This window comes from Thermobia domestica, chromosome 15 (assembly GCF_964235325.1).
Source record: "Thermobia domestica chromosome 15, izTheDome1.hap1.1, whole genome shotgun sequence".
NCBI classification, from domain to species: Eukaryota; Metazoa; Arthropoda; class Insecta; order Zygentoma; family Lepismatidae; genus Thermobia; species Thermobia domestica.
In genome coordinates, this window is record NC_137468.1 from 29,932,983 (window position 1) to 29,959,345 (window position 26,363).

At 34.1% G+C, this 26,363-nt stretch overlaps 1 protein-coding gene across 5 annotated transcripts in view; it reads right to left on the minus strand.

The window, feature by feature from the left end:
- Window positions 1-26,363, minus strand: part of LOC145672153 (leucine-rich repeat flightless-interacting protein 2) — a 186,557-nt gene that overhangs the window by 27,474 nt on the left and 132,720 nt on the right. For all 5 annotated transcript variants that reach the window (XM_081741490.1, XM_081741491.1, XM_081741489.1 and 2 more), the window contains 2 exons: window positions 6,907-7,033; window positions 368-510 (listed from right to left, as the gene is read on the minus strand). In XM_081741490.1, the coding sequence (XP_081597616.1) occupies window positions 368-510; window positions 6,907-7,033 (270 nt within the window). The remainder of the gene's footprint in view (window positions 1-367; window positions 511-6,906; window positions 7,034-26,363) is intronic.

The window sequence follows — 26,363 nt, forward strand, 5'->3', positions numbered from 1 at the left end:
TTCTTTCTCTGCTGGTACCAATTTTATTGGTGTTTCAAATGATATCATCATATATATTAGCCCTGTTTTAATTTAGACTGGGTATGTATTGAGAATTCACATTTTAGCTTTGTGTGAATTCACATTCCGAACGAATCTCTTCAGTTGAAGAAATATACTACGAAACCGTGTTAAAGTTCTGACACGAGGTAATTGTGTAATACCGAAACTACATAATTCTTCAACTACACAGTTTTGTAATACATAATTCTTCAACTATAAGTTTTTTAGGAATTCTATTTATCTGAATAAAGTATCTTCCATCTTAAATTATTTTTTCTTAGTGAAGCGACAGTTAAAGAGAACAGATCTTATTCTAGCAGCTTACTCTTATATCTCTAAGACTAATTCCTTCTTCCAAGGAATCTTCAGAACTTCTTCGGCTTGACTGATAACTGGCGGAACCTGAGTGGTGAGAGGTAGATCGTGTGCTACCTGATACAACCCTGAGGGCTGCTCTACTAACCGGATCTGAAATAAAAATAAATAAAATTTTTATTAGAAATTACTAAATTGACGCATGAATATAAATACTAACTTGACTCACCTTTCTACACATCGACATATTTAATTACCTGAAGAGTCACCAAAAACATCATTAATAAAGGTGATGATGGGCTCAGATTTATTTTTAAAAAATACACTTTTATTTCTACACATAATTACTAGTCTGCACTTAGACATATTTCTCTGCGTTTATTAACTTACAAATCAAGTTGACAATATGGAAAACTGATAGTTCATTCGAGTTCAACTTTCCATGTATTTTCAATTTTTGAGATTTATTTGTAAAAATGTTCTTTAGAATTGGCACGCACATTACTTGATTTAAATAGGTATTTACCACTCTATAGATAAACATTTTTAGCTGAAAACTGTTCATAGAAATTTCAACATCAATAATTTTTAACCAACTAAATTTTTGTTCCTATGACTCTACGCCTCTAATTTGCATAATAATTTTAGTGAAATTCAGTCATATATTTGTATCATACTAGTAATGATCTCAAAAATGTGTCAACACCAAGAGATGTGATTAGTAGCAGTGATGTTTGGAAGAATGCAGCTGCAGATGATTAGTCTTCATCGAGAATTTCGGTAATTAAAAATATCGACATATAAAGAAGGCGAGTCCAGCTATATCATTATTATTAATGTTAACATCTAATTTTTTTAAAGAATATTCTTTGGCATGTCATATCCAATCTCCATTGTACAATATTCAATATCACTCTTCCAACTAAAAGTATACGAGTACAGTAAGAAACTTTGAAGGCTGAGGGTGATCACTTATCCAGATTTCATTTTTTATTTATTTATTTTTTTTAAAGAAGTATACGGAAATCAAATAATAATACCAAAGCTTCTTACTCGTACTTAGTACTTCGTATGTGCTGTTAAAATGCTTACCATTACCAAATAATCCGTCTTCAAATAAATTGTATTGACAAGTTTAGATGGCGAACCGATTGATAATAGCTGATATTCAGTGATCAATTGACTTAAAGTAGCAGTAGCTAATTGACGTAAAAATATGTTATGGTGTGGTTCGTGAATAATACGCCGTATGAAAGATTTAAACGGTCTTACATTTATAATTAAGTTTACAGTGAGTAGAAAATTTTAAGGGGTGAGCATATACATTAGGGAAAATCGAAAAAGTCTTTGCACCTACTTTTTTCGAGCATGTAATACATTTTAATACAAAATCAAGATATACGATCGATGCGTTAGACTTTTCTTGGAACGGTTCCAAGGTCACTTCCGATTTTCCCTTTAGCACAATGCTGTTATCAGTTGCCAAAAAGGACCAGAATACTCAGAACGTCCACGCCATATAACCAGTGCAGTGTTATTCGTTTGCTATGGTGTAGGATATATATAGCCTCAGATATCCACAGGGAAATGGAGCCAGTGTGGGCGGACAAGTGTTTAGCACTGAGAAATATGTAGTGGTGGTGTAAAGAGTTTGAAAATGGACGAGAAAATGTCCAGAACAATAAGCGATCGGGTCATCCTCATTCCTTGCTGACACCGGACAACACTACGCGTGTTGACCAAACAGCGAAAGCAGACCGACATGTTCATCTAAAGGACACTGCAAAGGAGCCTGACATTTCCATGGTAGTGTTTTTGACATTGTCAACGATTGGTTGGCATACCCAAGATGTCATGTCGGTGAGTTCTTAAGCATTTTAATAATGCCAATAAGGGCAATCCAATGATCACGTCATGTCACTGAACCATTTGCAGCATTACGGCAAGGAAGACAGCTTCCTGGACCTCACTGTTACTGGCAACGAAACGTAGATACTGCATTACACTCCCGAGTAAAAACAGCGGAGTATGATGTGGAAACATTCCAACTCGTCAGTAATCAAGAAATTCCGAGCTCCATTCACTGGTAAACTGATATTCACGGTGTTTTGGGACAGCCGGAGACCACTCCTACTGGATTTTCTGATAAAAGGTGAAACCATAACACAGAAAGTTACTGTCGCACACTCTCCCAGCTGCAAGCAGTCATTAGGAGAAAGTTTAAGGGTATTAGGGATACTGATGATTTAGTTATTCTCCATGACAACGCAAAATCGGACGTGGCGAACAACAATCACCAACGTCACTCTTGGGGGTGGAAGATTATGGAGCATTCCCCTACAGTCCAGACCTTGACAGAATAATTGCCATCTTTTTGGTCCATTGAGGAAGTTCTTCACAGGACAGAGGTCTGATAGTATCTGATGAAACCAATATGTTCAATCAGTTGGAGGAACTGTTTCACATTTATTATTTTAAAATAAGCGTTGCTGTGTTCAGTGATTTTTATTTCTAGTTTAAGTTATTTAGGATAGCAAAGCTAATATGAACCTGTCATATATTAGTAATGTGATAGTTTTTGATTACTTAGAACACAATACAGTAGCTGTTTACACCTTTCAAACGGCTCATAAACTTTCTGGTAAAACAAATTTCAAAAATTCTCCTTTCCTTAAAAAAGTTTACTTTTGAGATGGATCATGTCCAACACAAAAATAAAAACAACTTTTCAAACCTATATTTTCATGAGAGAGATTCTTTAATAAAAAAAATAAAATCTGACTAAAGCAAATCACTTTTAATAAATAATAATGTTACAGTTTCGGCAATGTATCTATCATTCCTGAAATGTTAACGTTATTATTTATTAAAAATGATTTAATTTTAGTCAGATTTGCAAAGCAGTTTTATTAAGGCAAAGCAGTTCCAAAGCTAGAAATAATGACATCCAGGAAGATTCTAAACGTACAACAGAGTAGCAATTTTTGGCCACAGACATGCGAAAGAAACTTTCGACAAAATCGAGGAATCTGTAAAGAGACTTGTGCTAACTTACACAGACCATATGAAAATCAAATACTTACCCTATTACAACATTTTGAATGGGCAGTGGAAAGCATTTTTAATGTAAACTTCTCATATTCGACCCATGAGGACTATGCTCAATCAAAATTGTCAAAATCAAGCAATGACTATAAAAAGAACACAGCAATACAATGTGCCCATTCCCAAAACTACATCAAAAATATTGGTGAAAAACTTCTCGGGAGATCCAGTCTTAGAAAAGCAAATGTCAAAACTTCTTGATAAATTAGGCGACGGAATTAACTGATGGCTCGGGTATGTTTTGATGAAAACTGAAGAATTTAATGAAGAAAAAGTAACTTCTGATCGTGATATTCTGTGGATATCAGTAGTGAGTGTTTTTACATGACTCCCATTGCAAGTACCCCCCCCCCCCCCCCAAAAAAAAATGGACTTTTTCAATTGTACATCAGTGAGCTATCCTAAAATTTTAGTGTTAATGTTTATTTACAAGAACGTGTAAATATCAGCATTTCTAGTTCAATAAGGAAAGCTTCCAGAGCAATTCAAACATGATTTTTTTTTTCAGATTTTTGAAAACTTTACATAGTTGTAATTTCAAAACTAGTTGACACAGCACAAATAAAATTTGATATTTTTCTAAGTATTGCAAATCTGAGATAGTGAGGTTTATACTCTGTGTTAATTTGACTTGAAACGACCAAGTAGTATTCAGTAAGAATTGTTAACATGTGTTGTACTACGAATTCAGCAAGAATAAGAAAAAGAAACTAAGTTTCCTCTGTTAAAAACACGTAATAAATTTATAAATACAAACACTATCTATTGCTTTTTACAGCAGATGTGCTTAAGAAACAAACAACAAAAGTAACCTCAATTGATTAGATAAAAACCATATTTCCTTCATACTTATCATTAAAATAGACGGAGGTGATGATGTAAGTCTAAAGTTACTTGAAGAGAAGATTTTATACCTTCTTCAAATGTGAATTTATTTTGCAACAGACTATTTGATTAATATTACAATGAAATATGTCTAAGTCGTCCACAGAAAATGTGATTAATAAAGTAGCCAACCTATGGATAGGATCTTACATGGGAAAAGTCAGAAAGGCCCGCTGGACACATAGATGAGGAAAACTGTAATTACAACAATATCAACTTACTAACGATATTACTAAATTCAACTTAACTGTCAGTTTCTATTATCAAGAATTACTCGACACTCTTGAACACCTTGCTTTACGACTGTGTAACCAAGGAAACACAAAAAGTTAAATTACGTTGATAAAGTAATTTGACTTTGATGTTAATTTTGTATACATCTCTAGTTCGAAAGGTTATAGTTGAAAAATTCAAACTGCAGAAAGTAAGTTGTAACATTTATTTATTTAAATATCCAGACACGGCTTCTGAGTCCAATTTATCTAGGGCAATTGTGAATCAACAATAACAATCAGCAAAACTAAAGGAAGTTAGAAGGGCTTATATTTAAATATGCCTTCCAATATTCATCTGGTGGAACTGAGACGAAACTCTAAAAAGATCTGTCAGGATGACCAGCCATCGGACTCAAATTCGGGACCTACATGGGAAAAGTCATAAAGTCCAGCTGGGCCAGATGTGAAGGAAGAACACTTATCACTAGCCTTCACCCGCGTTGTTTTATAAGCGTAATTTAGTGCTTGGTGGATGATGTTTTTGTCATATGATATATTCCAAACGAAAAATTACAAGACTGTTTCTCAGAGGACTGGCTATTATATTGGTAATACTGCCTGAAATTTCATGTGGAGGGCCTGCTTACCGAACAATTACAACGTATAACATGTAGGTCCATCTCCATTATTTGCATGCATGCAACCAAATGGAACAAGGAGTCAATTTGGTAAGGTGTCTCGCAAAATAGGTTTAAATATATTAGGAACTAGTATCAATAGTTCTGCGGTCATCTCCGAAATAAAGTCAACAGAGTGCATTTACGTAAGGTATGAACCTTTGATTAATATTTGATCTTTTGATCATTTTATACAATATTGCAGTCACAAATAAATAAACATTCCTTAAACTTAATTAAGTCTTTTTAATTAATTCGACATACATTTACTTGATAAATCCCTAAAATTACATGAAACTTTATATACATCATTAGTGAATTTTGATATTAGTGAATAATCTCGTCGCTGCCCCTAATATTTCATAGAATACTCGCTTTAGGAGATTATCATTGATTACATTGTGTTAGCATTCAATGCTTAATGATGAGATATTACTGATTTTTACATAAAAATGATTTTTATTTACGGTTTATATATACTTTTTAATACGAACCCTGTAGTAGTTACTCCTATTTGAATATGTCTCTTGTGGCTCCAACAGTATAAAGTACCTCAGTTTATCTGGGAAGAATTCTAGATTGTGCAAAGTGGCTCCCTTGGATGCAATCCATGGTAAATGCGAAATATGACACTTATGTTGTATTAGAAGCGGGTTATTGATGTGTTTATGCGATGACAGGAAGGGCATTACAATTACAATTTTCAATGTCGTAAAAATAAATAAATAAATATATATATATATATATAGATAGATAAAGCTCTAACTGAAAATGTTTGGGAACCATTGACAATTGTTGTTTTACACATTTTATATTATAGCATAACGTAACAAAGTAATGTTGATGTAATAAGCCCACTACTTCACTACAAATGAATTAATAATTCATATTTGACAACATTTACCCTCAACTACCTTATATTCTACATCCTGTTTGGCATTTCTGGTTAATATTTTTAAAGTTAGTCCCTACTTTTCATATAATTATGCAGGGTGTTTCAAAACAACACCAACAACGTTTGGGGGGTGATTCCTGACACCACCAAAATAAGACGAAAAGTATAGACCAACCTGGGTGCACAAATGCTTCCTTTCGGAGATATAGTCTGCCGAAAACATGAACTTTAAAGGTCCATAGCTCCAAAACTATGGCACCTAACGTTGTCGGATCAAGACTTCACTTTGGAACTAATATGTGCTCTATTTAAAAATGCATGTTTCAGAATCCTAAGGTACCCACGTAATAATTTTTGTACAGGCAGTTTGGTTACGGGCATATAATCTGAAGTACTCACTAACTACCTCTATAAAATTGTTGCGGAAGTACTGCAGGATTCTGAAGCATGTATTTTTGGATAGAGCACATATTAGTTCCTTAGTAAAGTTTTGACCCGACTACGGTAGGCCCCACAGTATTGGAGCTATGGACCTTTAAAGTTGATTTTTTTCACATTTTCGGGAGCCTATAACTCCGAAAGGAAGCATTTGTGCACCCAGGTTGGTCTATACTTTTTGTCTTATCTTGGTGTCAGGAAATCATCTCCCAAATGTTGTCGGTGTTGTTTTGAAACATCCTGTATACATTATTTAGCGAATATATGTATCTTGTCCATTCTTACATAAAATACAGTAATAAGAGATAGTTCTACTATTGAGAAGTAGTGTTACCTGTATACATGTCGTAAACTCTATCAGCATTTTCTTCGGCTTCCTTCTGCTGTCGTTCAAGCTCCCGCATACGAATCTCTCGTGCTTCAGCCCTGGCCTGCCTTCGTGCAGCAAGCCTTGCTTCTGCCTGAAAAAAACATAATTTTAAAGATCATTAAAACATATTCTCCATCAATTAAGTTTTCATATATATATACGTATCACAATATTTACATACTGATTATGATTTAATTATGAATACGTATGAATTATGGAATGTACAAACTCTTTATTCGAATTCAAACTATTGAACTTAAAAGGCTAACATTTATCTTTAAAGACAGGATACAAGTGAAAAACTGTTTGTCACTACTAAAATTTTAAATTAAAATCGATCGTCTTGTGAGAGGTTTTCTTGAAGAGGGCTCAATGATTTACCAAGGATTTACTGATTGCAGCAACACGTAAGTATAGTAGATCTACTTTTGTATCTAGAAGATGCATTCTCGATGGATAATTTCGATCAGCGCTGTGACCTTGGTCACTTTCACATCAGTTTATATAACTTGATGTTTAATCAATTATTTTGTCGGATCCCCTGTAAAATAAACATGGGAATACAGTGTTTTCTGAAAACAACAATTAGTTTATAACTCTTTGCACTTATTTGTGATCACTTGATGTTTTCTTTTTCTTTTTCTTCTTATTATTCGATTAGGGTCAAGTACATACGTACTTTTATATAAATTACTGGTGAAGTCGAAACTAGAATATGAATCGGTGACTTGGAACAGCCTAACAAATACTGTCGTGAAAAAACTTGAAATGGTCCAAAAGTGTTTTGATAGAATACTTTGTTTTAAGTTAGACTTGACTACTACTCTAGCACGTATGAATATTGGATAACATACTTTAAATTGGACTGGCTGACAGGAGAAATTTAATTGAGTCTGCATTTATAGAAAAGTTACTTGACAATCAATGTACTTCGAATTATATTTTTTAAAATATAGATTTTAAAGTTCCAACATATGGTACAAGAGTAAAAATTTTATTGGAACCACATAATAGAAAACATATTTTAATCTCTAGGATTTTAACAAGCTATAAAGAATGCATATCCTAAAATATGACTTTATTTTAGAATTTTAAATGTAACTTACTAGTTTTTATTTTTATTTTTAATTTCTGACATTTCTTTGTTTCAATAATTGACATACACTACACTGTCAGTGTTTTTATTATTAATAACTTAAGTTAAAGATGTAATTATAATTTATCACTTGTACTACTTTGTATATTATAGTGCTGAATTAATGTAGAATAAGACAAAATGCTGTATTTTACCTGTTCTCAGCACGTAAAAAATAAAGTTTTATTATTATTATTATTATTATTTAATATCTTCCAAACTTAAAAGAACTTGGTAGGCACATTGGAACGATTTTTTTAAAGATTCACTCGTAACATTTTTGATTTCACTTCATATTTTGATTTGAACTAATTAAAAAAAAAAAACTAAAAATCTTTCTTTATTACGAATGAAAAACTCTTGTGTTTATGTAAAGAATAGAATCAATATTAAATACAGTATACAATACAATATTACAATATTAAATAGTGTAATAAAGCATATTGTACATAATATTTAAATATTATTACTTTTGGTTCTATTATCTGTAACGTAAACACAAGTATTTTTTCACTTATTATAAAGAAAAAATCTACTGAAAAAAATCTTAATTAGTTTAAATCAAAATATTACGTTCATTAAATTTAATGTGTGGACTTCCCAAAATTTATTACAATATGTCTACCAAGTTCTTTTAAGTTCGTAAGTCATTAAATAAAAATAAAGTAAAAATAAAATCAAGTGATCACTAAATAAGCATAGAAAGTGATACACTTATTGCTGTTTACTGATACAAGTTTATTTTACAGGGCATAACGTCAACATAATTAATTACACATTAAGTCACACAAACTGATGTGGGGATGACGAGTTATCCAGTGACACAAACAGACGTGAAGATGACTAAGATCATAGTGCTGATAACAATTACCCATTAAGAATAGGATATCTTCGAGGTACAAGGTAGGTATACTTGATTTACCAAGGAGTTTGAAATCTTAGAGTAAAACTCAAATAAGGGAGACTGGAATTGAATTATAAGGACATTGAAATTTCTGGTGCTTCCACACACCCAATTTCTCTACTGTACTGCTAGTCATACTACATATCATTAAAAAAAATCAAACCGGGAAGTATCACTAGTATACAGAGTTCGTAACTGTCTACTGTACAATTATCGATTCATAAAAGAAAAAGAAAAAGGAATATTCGAAGATGCCCAGACAATTGTATTAAAGCTCTAAGACAAACTTGGAAAGATTCCTAGAATTGTTTGTGTCCCCGCTGTTGCACTTCATTTCGCCATAAAGAAACTTTCCTGTCAAAAGCAGAATTGGCAGTTCGTCTTGAGATATCGCTATGTCTCTTCTGTAAACTCAACGGGCCACCACATATTTTTATGTCTTCCTGGTTTTCACCCACTTTTCTTATCATTATATATAAAAGAAGAAATCCTGAGTGACTGACTGATTGATCAACGCCCAGGTCAAACCGTTACACAAGAAACTTGAAATTTACACAGTTCATAGGATTTGTGATCTAAGGAAAGAATTTTGGAAATTCGACGAGGAAGAAGTGGCTATTATTATATTAAAATGTAACTATATCTGAATCTCTAAACGTTAGAGACATGAAATTTAGTATATGGGCTTCTCATTTAAAATAATTAGACATGTTTTACAGTTTTTTTTTTTTATTTGATCTAGAAGAGAAAATTGGATGAGAGGAAAAAAGGGATGGGAATCCCAATTATTATAGTAAGACGCTCATATCTCAAAATCTCTTAAAGTTAGAGACAAGAAATTCAGTATTTCGTCTTCTCATTTAAAATATATACGTGTTTCAGTGTTTTTAAAAAATATTTTATCTAGAAAAAATGGGAAGAAAAGGGCCGGGGGTTACAATTATTTTATTTAAATATTTATATCTTCGAACCTCTGAAGATCATAGATATGAGATTTAGTATATGGACTTCGCATTTAAAACAATTAAGACACGTGTTTCAGCAATATCTGACCCAGAAGAGAAGAAAAATGTAGATATTGCAATTATTGTAAAATATATATATATATCTATATATATCGGAATCCCTTAACATTACAGAATGCAATTTGGTATTTGGACCTTTTGTTTAAAATAATTTAACAGTGTTTCAGCGGGTTTTGATATTTGTCCTAGAAGGTGGGAAGAGGTAGGAAGATGAAGGCGTGGGAGTTGTAATTATTGTAATAAGGTATTTATATTACAATCCAGATCTCTGAAAGTCAACAGGAATGAAATCTGGTATTCATTTAAAATAATTTTAAATATATGTTTAATCTCTTATTATTATTATTATTATTATTATTATTATTATTATTATTATTATTATTATATAAGAAAAGAAGTGAGAAGAAAATGGGGTAGGGTTGGAATTATGATGCCCATATCTCGGAATCCCTTAAGGTTACAGAATGAAATTCGGTTAGGCTTTTTATTTAAAATAATTAAACCCGTTTCAGCATTTTCAGATGCTTGACCCAAGATGGAAGGAAAAGAGCTGGGGATGCTTTCTTAAGATGCCCTTATGAAAATTTTGTGTGAGACTTCGAGTTCAGACGCATTATATGAAAGATGAAAAAATGCTCACAGTAACACGTAAGAGCATTTGTTAGTCAATCATATTACTAACATCACTAGAACTACTCTTTGTTAAACACTACAAGTGCTTCACTACACGAAACACATGTTTGTAGTAAGGTGGTCCTCTTAAGGAGGGTAAAAGAGCAGTGCCTCGTGCAATATTATAAAAAAAATAAAAGTACTCCCCCCATTTGAAAAAATGTCTGAGATACGCTCGCCTACAAGAACAGAATCTGGGACAACTAGCACCAAAGTAACTACTTGTTTACTAGAAAAGCTTGGACCACATACCTCGATAGTTAAATATTATTTTTAATGCACATTCTAAACTATTTAGAGTTACACTGTTAAACGATATTACGCTATGTATTACTATAATTAACGCTAATTAAAGATGTATATAGTAAGTACGTAGGAAGAAAATCGGACGAATGTGGAAAACTCGTGTACAAGATGTTCTTTTCGAGAGAAATGTGATTTTCATAATAACGAGAAAACTATATTGTACTAAAATAAAACTGCTTTATTCAATATTATACTAAATGTCTGGCGATTGACAACGTTCTTGACACTTTTCCAAAGAACAACGACTATTACGTTAGAAGTCTAGTTACATTACAAATTGACCTTCACATTTTTCTAGCATGCATTACGTTTTTAGAGATCGTGAAACGTGACACATCAAAAGAATCAACAATTCTGCTTGCAAGTCATATTTATATACAGAACACGATTCGCAGGAAATGCAAATACATGAAACTGCAAGAAATAATATATTTCCTGGTATCACATTTCCTTAACTTCCTCCACGCAACACTTACAAAATCGCTCCGAAAGTAATAAATTCTGATTAAGTAGACAATCAGAATTACTCAATGGTAGTCAACACTTTTTGATCAACATAAAATTACAAGCCGCAAAAGGAACGTTTTCTTTGAAATGAAACATTCCTGTCATACAAGAAGATAGAATTCATCTTTACATTTTACCACAAAAAAGATAAAAGCATTGATCCTATATGTAATGGTAGAGTTTCTTATAACGATGCTTACTACCTTACACGGATGTAACATGAGTCATAATGAAGAGCAGTAGTCTATGCCTGTGATGCGTTGTAATTATCTTTGAGAACGTGGTACTCACCATAGTATAATAGAATTACCTATCATATTTCAAGAAGGGTAGCTCGCTATTATGTGAATACAAAATCTACATAAATAACTATAAGAAAAAAACTATTCTACAAAATTTCAAATTTGTTACATGATCCCTTATTTAAACGAATTCTTCATTTTATCACAAATAGCGAAATTATACTTGAAGTTTTGCTATGATGCCTTATAAGCTCAATTATTGCGTAAGAAATAATGGTAAATCTGAATACAGGGACAAATAATATCGATGAAATTGTAAAAAGGGAGTACTTCGAGACAACACATATCCTCATTCTCAACAATAACAGGGTATTATTGTAGTAGAAACCTGAAATAATTAAAAATAAGATGTCTTCTAAACACAAGGTCAGCGGTTAACCAGTGCAGGTATTTTATTTCTGTCTTCCTGGCTTATGTAAGACAATAGCTGTGAGAGAACGTTATTCTTCCAATCCGCAAATTCACACACTGATCTCATGTTACATCCGTTAAAAGCAGTGAAAAATTCTTTACTTCAGTGTATGATTGTAAGCATGGGCACTCGGAAGGGATGGGACGTAAGAGGGGGGGATTTGTCATAATCCAAATCATGAAATTTAGATCACAAACATACGAATTGTGAACTAGGACACACAGAATTACTATAATCTTACTGGTTACATCTATGTTTGCTATTCTACGTTCTTTAGGACATATTTTCCATCATCAACCTCTTGAGGTCCGCAATGTTCCGAAAATTTAACGTTTTAGGAACTGTAGAAAAGAATATATTGAGTTATATACCATATTTGCACAGCTGAGTTGAACTGAACACAAGCATCTTTCGTACATGCTAACTTCGTTCCTTACATTTCGAATGAAAAATCTCTGGTACATTTCGTTAGTATATTTCACATTTGAAGCCGCGGAGGTTTCTGTTCAAACTATTACGTTTAAATATTAATTTTAACACTATTGATGTTCTGCCAAGACCCAAACTTTTTTTTTTTTTTTTGTTGGAACTTTCTAAAGATGAAAATAACAATTAGAATATTTAGATCATTAGCAGTCTCAGAGATCTTTCCTCTGCAAAACGTAGGGCATTATCAAACAGATCTGGAGATATCCGCGACGCGCAAGATGTTGAACACCTCTATAATAAAACTAAATCATAGCTTCAGACAGAATCCCGTCACGAAACCAACACACCAACCTGTGCATTGTATTGCACTCGACCAGCTTTTCGTGATATTGTTATAATATTCGCGAGCTCCTTCGTGGCTAAGCGGTTAGCATACTGCCTTTGACGTGGGAGACCCGGGTTCGATTCTCGAAGGGAGCTCGTGTGGTTCGGATTCCACGTTAATCAGTAGGTCCCGTCTCATAGCCTAGTTGCTGAAAGAAACGTTAAACTCAAAATCAACTTAACTATAATATTTGCTTCTCATTATCCGCGCAGTTTGTTGTTAATTTTTAAGTATACCTTTATGATTTGGAAAGAAAAGAAAAACACATACTAATATAACGAAAATTATCAACTTACTTTCAGATAAAAGTTATCAGGTTATCACTAAGCACTTATCTAGGGATATTCCTGATAGGTCTACTATGAACTGTAATATATATATTTCTCAGTCATGATTAATAATTCCAAAGATCAAATTTTTATTCCTGAAATCTTGCTAAACACTAGATCGATATACAGACTTTAAGGGGGGTACTTTTCATAAATGTGATCTTCGTAGCGTAAATTGGCAAACACAGTAAAATGGTGAAACAACTCCAAAAAAGGATTTTAAAAATCAGTGTAAATGACTATTCTTTGTGATGCAAAAGTTTTATTGCATATGTAAGCACTGCTATTCATGAAGCTACCAGCAATATTCATAGAACAACAACAAATTCAAAGTAACTTCGACTTAATATTTAAGATGCCTTCTGATTGCGACGTTACACTGAAAAAGTATCTTCAGCAAAAGCATGACATAGAAACACAGATTTTTCATTTCTTAAGAATAAAATATATCGTGACAAACACAAACGAAAATTATACCTTCTTGAGCAAGAAACAGAACAAGTGAAATTGTCTCATGTGCCTCTTAAGAAGCACATTTCCCGTTATTTAAGTACATTCTATTCATCTACTCGTATTTAGAACGTACATTAAGAAACGTCGAATAAACCAAGAGGTAATCCTGATATCTTAAGAAAAACCTATATAGAAACTGAATTCATCGGTTTTGTGGTACTATTTATCTCTGTTCTCTTGCAAACTAAGAGAAACACGATAGCGGCTTAGTGGTAGAGTGCTTATTTCTAGTGTAAAGAGGCCCTGATTTTATCTTGGATTATAGCAATTTGTGATGTCGTACATCACGTTCGTGAATTTTCTCGAGTTTCTTACACTTGCTTCTCACTTTACTAGTTTTCATAATCACTTGTTTGCAGCTACAGGGAACTCCGGATAAAAAAAGGGGGGAGGTACGAAATGTCCGGTCTGTCCGAGTTACGAAAAATCTTGTTACGACTAAGAAATGTATATTCAAGCTTTATTTGCAGTAAAAATATATGGGAAAGTTACTGAACTCAGACAGTAAGTTTTTACATGTCTCATTTGTGAATATTACTGTGTTCGTTTTCAAGATATTTCCCTTGGGAAGCTATAAACAACTGGCAGTACCTAGTCTACCCTTCAAAGTAATTTCGGAATTTATTATATGGAACTGGCTACGAGCTTTCGTTATATAATTTTTGATGACTTTAATGTAATCAAATTCCTTCCTATCAATTTCCTTTATCATCGAGAAGGACAATATGTTACTGGAGCTAGATTAGGTGAATAAAGAGTTTCTGACGTAAGAGCCGATACTCTTGTAATGGTATACTAAAACAAATACAGACCAAAAATAATGGACGTCACTCAGAAAGACTATGTGGCATATCAACAGTAAATTTTAAATATCAATGCCATCAAAGAGTACTAAGACTTCTGCATAGTACCGACTCAACAAGCAAAAGCTGGTGAATTCATGAATTTAATTGTCAGGTCTCGTATGCTTTAATATTGGAACTTAACATACAGCTCTAATTTTAACATACTCAGACTTTATTTTTAAAAATCACATATATTCACTATTTTTAGATTTGACTCCAACTTTTCAATTTAGTTCACCAAGGGAACTTGGTAGAGATATTGCATAATACCGTTATTCTTGAATTTGTAAGTTCATTAAATGGATTGCATGTTATTAAAAGCATTTTATATTCCGGAAAATCTAATTACAACTATCGAGATATCCGTGTATCGTCCGTCTACTTTAGTTTAAAGAGTATAACCCGACATTATGAACTAAAGGTTTCGTCTAATTTCGGAAGAACGTCATCTACCTTGATTTGTACTCACATGTTAAGTCGGAAGTGAAGACAATCAGAACAAATATTTTAAACTTCCCACCAATTTCTATAATCATTTTCAGAATATTAAGCATACAGACCAGGGTTACTGGAATTTTCCCCAGTCCAAAAATATGCAGTGAGCTTTTTTCTGGGGGAAGGGTACAACCGACAATAACCCACTCCCCTACAATATCTTTCTCCATGTGCCAGTTAATTACAAATGGAAAACACTCGGCTGAATGAAGTATCCAAATATTTGCCTGGCGTGTTTTGAAAGAAATATTTTGGCTTGACAGAAATAATAATCTAAGAGTAAAAGCTAATTTAAGGCTATACCTCGTTAATCATAATGTGTGTACTGTCACCTTGTGCTGCAGGGTCTTGTGTTTAACAAGGGTATATTTCAGTATCAGTTTTCACCTCAACAAGTGACAGTGTCCTCGTACAGTGTCAATTTTAAGTTTACAAATTGTTTTTCATTTTCTCGAAAACTACGCATAATGTTTCACATACATGCATATTAGTTTACGCCGCTCAATAAGACTTGAGTTGATTTTAGTTTAGCGTCCCTTTCAGCAGCGAGGCTATATGAGACGTGGACCTACTGATTAACGTGGAATCCGAACCACATGAGCTCCCGCCGGGAATCTCAATAAGACTTATTGATTGGTATATGTGTCATCTTTGGACAAAACTTTTCCCGTTAAATGCTAATAATATTGTAGAATAGCAGTACTGATTTTGTTATTTATAAGAGTGTTATTGTTTATCATTTATGAGAGTGTCCTTTTAAATCAATTTCCAAAAGTTGGCAATGTTATTATGTAAACTTTTCTTCTCTTCTTTTCAGTATGAATTCAGTAGTGACGTTAGAAAGCATCAATGGAGCAGTCCGATGAAAATCACATTCTTGTTTGCAATTAAAGTCAAATTCACGCTTCAAGTTAGGACCCATGACTATGGATGGCACGAGTCACGCTAAAACTCGACTCGAATTCTAGTCGAGTTTCGAGCCGAGCCACTGTTTTTGTGGTCGAGTTTGATAAATGGCACGCTCGATCAGTTTGTTTTAACTCTGAAATCATGAGCTGATTAGACTGGAAAGCGAAAGCCATGAGACATGTAAGCAGTAACGTAGAATACTTTTAGTGTTGCTCACGAGAGAGGACACTGTTCGCATCTCGTTTCATCTCGATAACGACACAACAAGAATTTTTTTATAACGAGCTTAGTTCAGCTCGGCTTAACTGAGCCGATGCCTCGAGCCCGTTCGGTTAGGTGGGCTATTGGCTCGGGTCACTTCTCAGTTCGGCTCGATAGTGAATGAGCTGTGAGCCGAGCTGCTTGAGCCGCTGACAACCCTAAACCCGCGCCGAGCGGTTTTGAACATGTTTGGCCGGCGCCCTATAACATTTAACAATTTTTGGCTCTACCCCGAATACTTCCTCCTAGGGAACTCAAACCTAGAACCTCGTGAACGATGTCCTTGCCTCCTAGACTTCACGACTACCGAGGTCGGCAGTCAACTAGCTTTTAGTATTCAGATGCAAACCGCCTATCTTTCATGTTTATACACGATGTTGTTGTTATAATACTAATTTGTTGTAGTAGTAGTATCATTAATAATAATCATATTGTATATGTAGGATACTTAAAGAAAGTATTTGAAACTACACATACGATTTGGCTCGGACTTGAAACTCGACCTGAATTCGAGTCGAGTTGGAGGAAATTTTTCGTGAAGACTTCTCGAGTCGAGCTCAAAGATATCTGTTTCGCAGAGCCGTAACTTTGTTTTTTTTTTCGGGGGGGAGCATTAATACGCGTATTTGGGACCCCTAGAAAAAGTTTTTCCTAATTATTGGGCCCCCTTTTCATCTTTCTCTAACTCTTTATGGGCCCCGAAGGTCTGCGGGACCGTTAGTTACTCCCCTGGGACCATTCCATACATGACAAATTAATTAAGGGAACAATATTGACAAATCTCAAAGCCATACGAATAAATATTATTTCTAGAGCCCCTAATATATATCGAAATGGGCCCACGATTCAGTTGTTTTATTTACCTTTTGTGTGCTGTTTTGTTTATGTAATGTAGTGAACCTGTTAGATACTTCATTTATGATTTCGTGTTCGTGTCGTTATGGAGTAAGAAAATTTTGTCCTCGAACGGCGGGAATCTTCCCTGGGGGGCAGTTGCCCCCTGCCCCCCCCCACACACAAGTTACGGCCCTGCTGTTTCGAGTCGAGTCGAGTTTCAAAGAAAACTCGCTCGTACGCATCCCTACTCTTGACCTATATCAAATCAAATAATGTTACGCAGTATAGAAGTGTGATACACATGTATTATGGAAGATACCAAAAATGAATTTGGTAACGCATTATTAAGAACATGGAAAGAAGAGTTCTCATTCTAAGAATAACCTTAACACCCTGTCGCTAGAACCCACGACGAACTTAACTCCTCGGTGGTCACGCAGCTTTTAGATAGAAGATGTATGGGAAACACATCTGTTCTCATCACCGTTATTTCTGGCTTTCCAGGAAGGACTTGGCTATTTCTTAATTGAAGCTGCTTCCAAATTTCCTAATTCTGTACATCCAAATGTGGAACTGAACCTGATAACATACTCACCAAGGGCACGAAAGTTAACTATTTGGTTATATATTCCAATAAACTATGGGAATTAAGTGAAGTTGCGCGGTGCAATCCCAATGATGGGCCCCTATCTGCCTTCTACTTTCTTTTTTATCAATGCTGTCATTTATTGTGTAAAATGGCTTTATATATGTAAAGTGACCGTGTTTGTGATTAGTAATTCTTAAACCATCCAACCGATCCCGATTAAATTTTCAACATAGATGAGGTTCGGGCCTGAGGTGGTTTTTATCATTGCACTTTGAAGGTGCAATTTTGGAGGAAGGGGACACCCCCACCCCCATATATATATATATATATATATATATATATATATTATCGAATCCATAGTTTTCGGGGTCACTGATATGAGCAGTAACACTTTTGATGCCATTTAAATCCAAATTCAGCCCATCAGTACTTCTAAGGGGGGGGGGGATGGTAACATGAAAAAATAATTAGAAGTGACCGATATTAGTGTTGAATTCATAGTTTTTGGGGTCCCTAAGTTGATTGGTAACGGTTCTGGCGCCCTTATGTCCAAAATGAAACGTATTCTCACCCTGCGAAGAACGGGATTCTGCTAGTAAACAATAATCGACACTTTCAAAATCCGAACAAAGAGAAGTGTGGGAAGCAGGCTTTCTTCAAGAACTTTTATAGGGGGGAATCTAAGGGGCTGCACTGGAACACTCATATGCTAAAGGACTTGCCCTACACAGAAGTGGCATGTAATCTCAATTTATCTTAGCTCCGGGAGGATAGATTAGGTAGAAGAAGCTGGCCAGATATGAAATGAAATTTTTCAGTTTCGCGTCCCACGTTATGCCCGTTAGCCTAAGGGAGACGATGATAAAGCAAGTGAATGATGATGATGGAAGAATTCGTGGAATAAGAATGTGGGAAGAAACGGAAGTACACCAAGAAAACCCACGAACACAATGTTCCACCACAAACTTATTTGGCCGAGAATCGAATCAGGGACCCCACACACCAGAGGTAAACACTTTATCACTTAGCCACCGTGTCCCTCAGTGGCCAGCTATGGTCCCCGCAAGTATGCCTGGAAGAAACACTGACTGGATGTCAATCTATGGTGCTGGAAAAGGTTTATTTAAAAAAAAAAATGCTTTGCTAAGCGATTTATAATTTCAGTGGAAAAGATGGCTGTGCGTTCATGAACAGAAAAGAGAAGTAACAGAAATGTATTTACAAGATGCAAACGAAAATCGCCGCATTTTGATGAGAAACAGCATGATTAGTAATTTAAATCATTATTCAGAACGGATATCTTAGAATGAACAGCTGAAGGAGGAACTAGACGAGGAAAACTAAGAACTAAGTGTCTGCACAATATCAAGAAAGGAACCTTAATTCTTCCTTGTTGTTCACCATCTTCGATGGAAAGAAAAAGAATGCATATTCTGAAACACTATTTGTTTTTTAAAACTCCTGCAGTCGCTCGAAAAAAATAGTAACTGAACATTGAAAAGAAAACCTCACATTCCTTCAGAAAAATGTCATTTATTAGCACTGGATACCTAATAAACATGACATAGAAATGAGTTAACATATATATTTCTTCAAAAAAAAAAAAAAAGCATAAAAATAAACAAAACAATGATCGCTTTCACCATTAGTTTCGTGTTTGCATGCTAAATATAAAAGCAACTGAAATACAGAGAAAGTTCTGAAGAAAACAAATTTCATATATTTTGGATTAAAAATGAAAGAATATGAGACTCATGTATATGTAAAAGAAAAAGAGAACCATAAAAAAAAGTGTTTCAAATAATAGATGTTAGCCGACAATAAGAGCAATTTTATTACATGAAGCAATAATATTTGTTTCTTTGTATCAAGTAATTCTCAATGCGCGAGCCAGGGTTAAGTTCTATGTGTTTGATAAGTTACTACATTTTTTCCTCCGTAAAGTCACTGTTGTTATGTTTACGTGGCACTATCAAGTGCAGAGAGAAAAATTAAAAGAGTTTTCTGTATTAGTTTGAGAGATTGCCAGAGTAAAAGAACAGTAAAAGTCAGTAGGCAAGTCTGTTTCTCGTTTTATTTCGTTACGTGTATTGTGTAGATTATCGTGATTTGAAAAGGAAATTAGAAACACCAGAAAAGTGTCACATAAAAAATAAATCAGTCCGATACTAGAAAAACTATGTATTAAGTATAGAAATTCAGAAGAAAAAAAACCCTACACTTTGGATTATTAATGTTAATACTTTTTCATCCTTCAAGTGATCTTTCCTTTTTTTAAAAAATCAGTATCAGAAGAACAGTATACATGGTGCGCGATCAATGAAACTTATCCAATCTTCACCAAAACGAAGTTTAACATATATTTGAAATATTTTGGTGTCAAGCCTTTCGGTTCCAGAGTTATTGGACATCAAATTTCAGGTTCGACTTAGTGAAACGTTATGTGTTGTTATACTATCAGCTATACTACTCCGATTTCGACGAAATTTGGTATGATAGCACACTTTGTGTAGGTTAATACGTACATGAAACATTATGCTATACAGATCATTGACTCTCGAGTTACTGACCACCGAATTTGGGTTTGGACTTGGTGGAATGAAGAAATGAAATGAAACCTTTGAGTTTTACGTCCCATACTTATACCTGTTAGGCTAAAGGAGACGGTGATGACGAGAAATGAGTGAAATGGAGAAATTAAGAAAGTGGGAAAAAACGGGAGAACTCTGAGGAAATCCACGCACACGATGTTTGTCCACCACAAAGTTCAGTTGGCGCGAGCTGGGATCGAACCAGGGACCGTATGCACCAGAGTGAACGCTCTACCACTGAGCCACCGCGACCCCTAGAATCAAGAAATTTCTCTAAATCACGCTTAATAAAATCCACCAAGCTCCGTATAACGGTGAAAGTTGACGAGCTTTGTATACATTCGAGCTAACTAACTCTATGGTCTATGGAGTCCGGAGGTTCAATACCGCGTTCAATACTGCGTTTCCATTGACTTCTGTTTTTAAGCAACTCGATTCAGCTTCTACTTTGTATTGCTATTTCTGCGATATCCGATCTTAATACTGTCCTCCCATCTGCGCCTTGATCTTCCTGATGGTCTTTTCCCGATTAAATTTCCAGTTAAAACTATGAAAGCGTTCCTATTTTCTTCCATTCTGGCTATATGACCTACTCACCTGAGTTTCCTCGACTTGGTAACCCTAAGAATGGTAAACGATACAAATCATTCAGATCCTCGTTATGACGTTTCCGCCATTCCTCATTCCCATGGGTCCGAATATTCGTCTCAGGATTTTATTCACACGTACTTCCAGTCTGTGTTCTTCCCTCAGAGTAAGCGACTATGTTTCGCAACCATATAGCATAACAGCCATGATTATCGATTTATATATTCTAATAGCTTCAAATTTCTCGACACAATTAGAGACGATAAAAAAAGAACTAAATAATAACACGAGATCCATCTTTCAGTCGACATTTATTTTATTTATTTATTTATTTTTACGGTATACATATCTTTACTTTTCAAGTTATTGACCGTCGAAAGTGGGCTCGAACTCAGTGAAATCAAGAAATTTCATTGAAACGCGATTGACGGAACTCTTACGATCTTGACCAAATTTGGCTTGGTGGTAGATCTTCACAATTTTATTTCGCACATAAAATATTCTGTTGTGCAAATCTTTGGTACTCGAATTATTTGCCATCGAAGTTTCATAGCCAATAACTCAAGAATCAAATGCGTGCAAACCAGTGTTTCACACGCATATTAAACTTGTTATGGCCTACCAACATTTTTCAAGTTCGGTCAAGTGAAGACCTTTCGTTCCAGAATTATTGGCCATCAGGCTTGGACTTAACAGGAAGTAAGTGCAGTGTATATTTATAATCAAGATTTGTTAAAAATCAATGAAGGACAGATTTTTTACGCTATACGGAATTTAACTAGTAAATGTTATTTAATATTTAAAGTTCTTTTCTCATATGCGACAATTAAGTTCGTAGCTATTCATGGTTTGATGTTTGATCCTATGTTAAATAGTTTTTATAGGTATTCAACAGAAAATGGCTTAACGTACCTGTATGTACATGTACAATTATTTATCTGTTACTTCATCTACAATAGACGGTTTATCTCCAAGATTACAAGATATAATAAAACAATACAAAGGGTAAAGTACAACAGTACGAAAAAGATTTACGATATGCCATTACGTACAGAAATATTTACTATATCCAAAGGGCGCAAGAAAGCTTTCAAACTTAGGATGAATATTTACAAAAATATCGAAATCCAGATACCTGCTGATTTCATTTGTAACAGTTCTGAACTCTACAGAGTGCTTATCATAATTTCAACGATAATATGATAAGACATAAATTTGAGTGGAGGACTAAAATGAAGGTTGCGAGGAAAAGAAAAAATTAAGGAAGTTTTTTCATTTTTTTTTTTTTTAATTATTTGTCAACGTATCTAACTACAGGCCTATTTCAATATATAGCATCCACACAACCTCACAAATAAACTTTTTTCATTCATCTACAGGCGACATTACCCAAGACAAGAGCAAGTCAAATCTTTTCCCTCAGATGACAATAGCATGTGGTTAACATTTTTACAACTGTGACAACATTTGTCTTATTTATAGATCCACGTGTGGCGCTTTTGACAGTTTAATGCGTATAAGAAAAGTCAGTTTCATTTGTAATTCTACTATATCCCAACAAATTTTACACCAGTAGTGTCTAAGTATGGATAACAATTCAGAGCTTTCCAAAGACAGGTAAATGAGACTTACCTACCAGTAATGGCAGAATATTTGAATAATAATAATGAATGATAGCCCCAGCTTCTATTTTTAAGAGGTTTAGTTTATCAAAAATGGCCTGAAACAAGGAGATGCGTTGTCGCCATTATTAACTTTATTCTGGAATACGCTATAAGGAAAATCAAAGATAGCAACCAGGGCCTAGAGTTGAACGGTATTCACCAGGTTATGGCATATGCTGATGATGTAAATTTAATAGGGGATGATAGGAGAACAATAGAAAGAAATGCAGAGATCTTATTAAACGCTTGCAGGGACATGGGTTTAGAAGTAAATGCAGAGAAAACTAAATACATGGAAGTGCGTCGGGACCGTAATACGGCAAATTATGGATGCGTTAAAATATTAAATAATACTTTTGATAAAGTGGATAGTTTCAAATATCTAGGATCAATATTAACAGACGAAAATCATATCCACGGAGAAATTAAATGTCGACTAAACGCAGGGAATTCGTGTTACTATTCGGTTCAAAATCTCTTGTCGTCGCGAATTCTGTGGAGGAATTTGAAGCTTAAAATATACAAAACGATAATCATGCCTGTTGTTCTGTATGGCTGCGAAACATGGTCACTTACTCTGAAGGAAGAACATAGACTGAAAGTATTTGAGAACAAGATCCTAAGACGAATATTCGGACCTAAGAGGAACGGGAATGGGGAATGGCGGAAACTTCATAACGAGGAACTACATAGTTTATACGGTTTACCCAACATTGTTAGGGTCGTCAAGTCTAGGAGGCTTAGGTGGGCGGGTCATGTAGCTAGAATGGAAGAAAGTAGAAACGCTTTCAAAATCTTGACTGGAAGACCAATCGGAAAACGACCATTAGGAAGACCTAGGCGCAGATGGGAGGACAATATTAAGATGGATCTCGCAGAGATTGGAATACAAAGTAGAAACTGGATGCAACTAGCTAAGAATAGAAGTCAGTGGAGAGCTTTTGTGAACGCGGCATTGAACCTCCGGGTTCCATAGGCCATAGAGTTAGTTAGTTAGTTAGTTAGTTTACCAAAAGCAGGTTCATATATTTACTATGTATCTCAAGAACTACTTGATGGATCATCAATCTAAACCAGAATGCAGGGGTCAAAAGTTTGGAACCGACTTCGCTGATGAACGTGATCCTAAGATATGGATGGAAATCACAGACTGGTTCTTTATGTATTCCTATGGAAGTAAATATGTATATCCTTGATTGATAGACTTCCCGCAGTGCTGTTCAGATTCGCGGGTTAGTATAATGCTCAGGATGCAAAATACTAATATGTCCTTGGAGTACAACGCTAAAATGGGATTGAATGGTACTTGACAACTCTAAATACTTAAATATTTTACAGTAATTTTCAAATATTCATTTATCTTTAAACAGGTTTCATTTAATTTGAGGTAAAATGTTATACAGTATTTAGGCCTAGGGTTGATAACATTAGCTCGCTTAGGAGTTTGGTTTACCGAAATGCAAAATCAAACTCTTTCACGTGGTGCACACTGTAACATTGCTACCTGTGTATTTACTTTTTTTTTTAATTACCGGTATTATTTGTATAAATTATTACGAATGAATACAAGTAAACAAAACAACTTTCATGACCTAAAGGCTATTTGATTCTTTAACAGTAATCACTATTAATGTTATTTCCATTTTAATGACTTGGATAAAAATTTAGCGCTAGGAAAAACCCCAAAAATTCCGCATACAATCACACAATTATTGTTAGAATTCAATTTACAGTAAGACCTAATGGTGTTAACTGTTAAAGAATTAAATACATAACCTTTATTTCGTAATTACCTTTTCTTGCGTTCTATTTCTGTTTGATATGAGTTAATAATAATAATAATAATAATAATAATAATAATAATAATAATAATAATAATAATCATCATCATCATCATCATCATAAAGAAATGTCAAGAGCCAAAACTATTATATTATTTTAATACTTTTTTCTTTATACTTTTACATTGTCCTCTACAATTAAGTCTGCCAACTCGCAGAATTCCTATAGAATATATATAATTTTGTTCATGTTGAATTATGATGATTATATGTGAGTTTTGCTCTACGTCATTAAGATTATAAAAGGTGGGACCCATTATTACAGCGGAATGCGAACAGCACTCAAAATTTTCATACCAGGTGAGTAAGGTAACGTTGAGTTCCCAGGTAGTTTTCGTCAATAACAAATACGTATTCGTCATATCAACACTTCAAATAAATTAACTTCTGATATTAATTGTAATATAGTTAGTCTACTCTATCCAGATGAATCAGCATCGGCTTCTAAATGAATTTCCCGGAATTGTAGCATACATCGTAGAGTTGGCTATCATATATTTACACAACTTCTAAGGATTGTTACACGCTATACAAGAAGCAAATTGTATAAAAACAAACCGAGCTTAATTTATTGATAGTAGCAAAAGCTGGAAAGTGTTCATGGATATTCTCAAAGTGGGAGATTAAAAATAAATACTGACCTTATATCCACAAAGAATATTTCTTTTTATTTAATTTCGACTCTTCTCTTGTGGCATTTCTAAGTAACCTCTCTTAGGAATAGCAGGAAAAGAGAAGTTATTTAAGAAGGCCCCACAGGGGATCGAAACTTATAAAAGAAGTAATATTTCAACTTATTCTTACTCTATATGTATCATGTGTATAGCATCCATTAGCAGCACTGATTACCAAATATATATATATATATATATATATATATATATATATATATATATATATGAGAACCAACAAGTAAGTGTCATACTAGAAGAAGAAATGACACAATAGAGTGAAACTCAAGGGGAGTACAACAGATAAGTTTTTTCTATTACCAATGTTATTAAATATTTACAAAAGATAATGAAGAAGGGTCTATACTAAAAGTAACAAATTCACCATTTCTAATTCACTTTCGGATTCAAAACTTTTAGATAAGGTGAACTACTATTTTGCGAAACACTTTTACTACTGTATAGGGCAGCGTTTCCCAACCGGTGTGCCGCGGCACACTAGTGTGCCGTGAATGGGGCACTGGTGTGCCGCGAGGAATCGAAACAAAATTATTAATTTTATAGCAATCAAATTGTAAAACGTAGGAAAAATGTATATTTGTATTTCACTTTACTATGAACCTCTGCTATGAATCTACAATTTTAAGTTTCATACCGTGTTACTGTTCTGTACATTTCTAATGTTAAAAAAAAAGTATTTGTTGTTATTGTTATGACCATTATTGCTTCTTTATTGTTGCAGACTATTTGGTAACTTGAAAATTTAAAATATCATTCAATCCTTTCGACAAATTACCTACATTTGTGTTTTAAGAGTAAATGAGATTTGTTTGTTTGTTTGTTCATTATTTAGTAATCTTCCTTCTTAGTAAAAGGTTGGATACAGTTTTTAAAAAGAAAGCGTATTTTTAAAAACTTGAGTCCAATATTTCATTGCAATTGTTTTCTATTTTTAAATTAGAATGAAAAATAAGCATGATTTACCACGGGATCGAGCTTTCTTCTCTGTGAGAAGGAGATCAATAATCAGAAAAATATCACTGTGTTTTATATTTACAAATAATATCTATAAGTGTGCCGCGAGAATCCAAGTAACACCCGTAGTGTGCCGCAAGTTGAAAAAGGTTGGGAAACGCTGGTATAGGGTCTACTAATCCTGTCGCGAAGTACACTCATTGCGAGCTATCATTATCACCGATATGAAAAAGTCG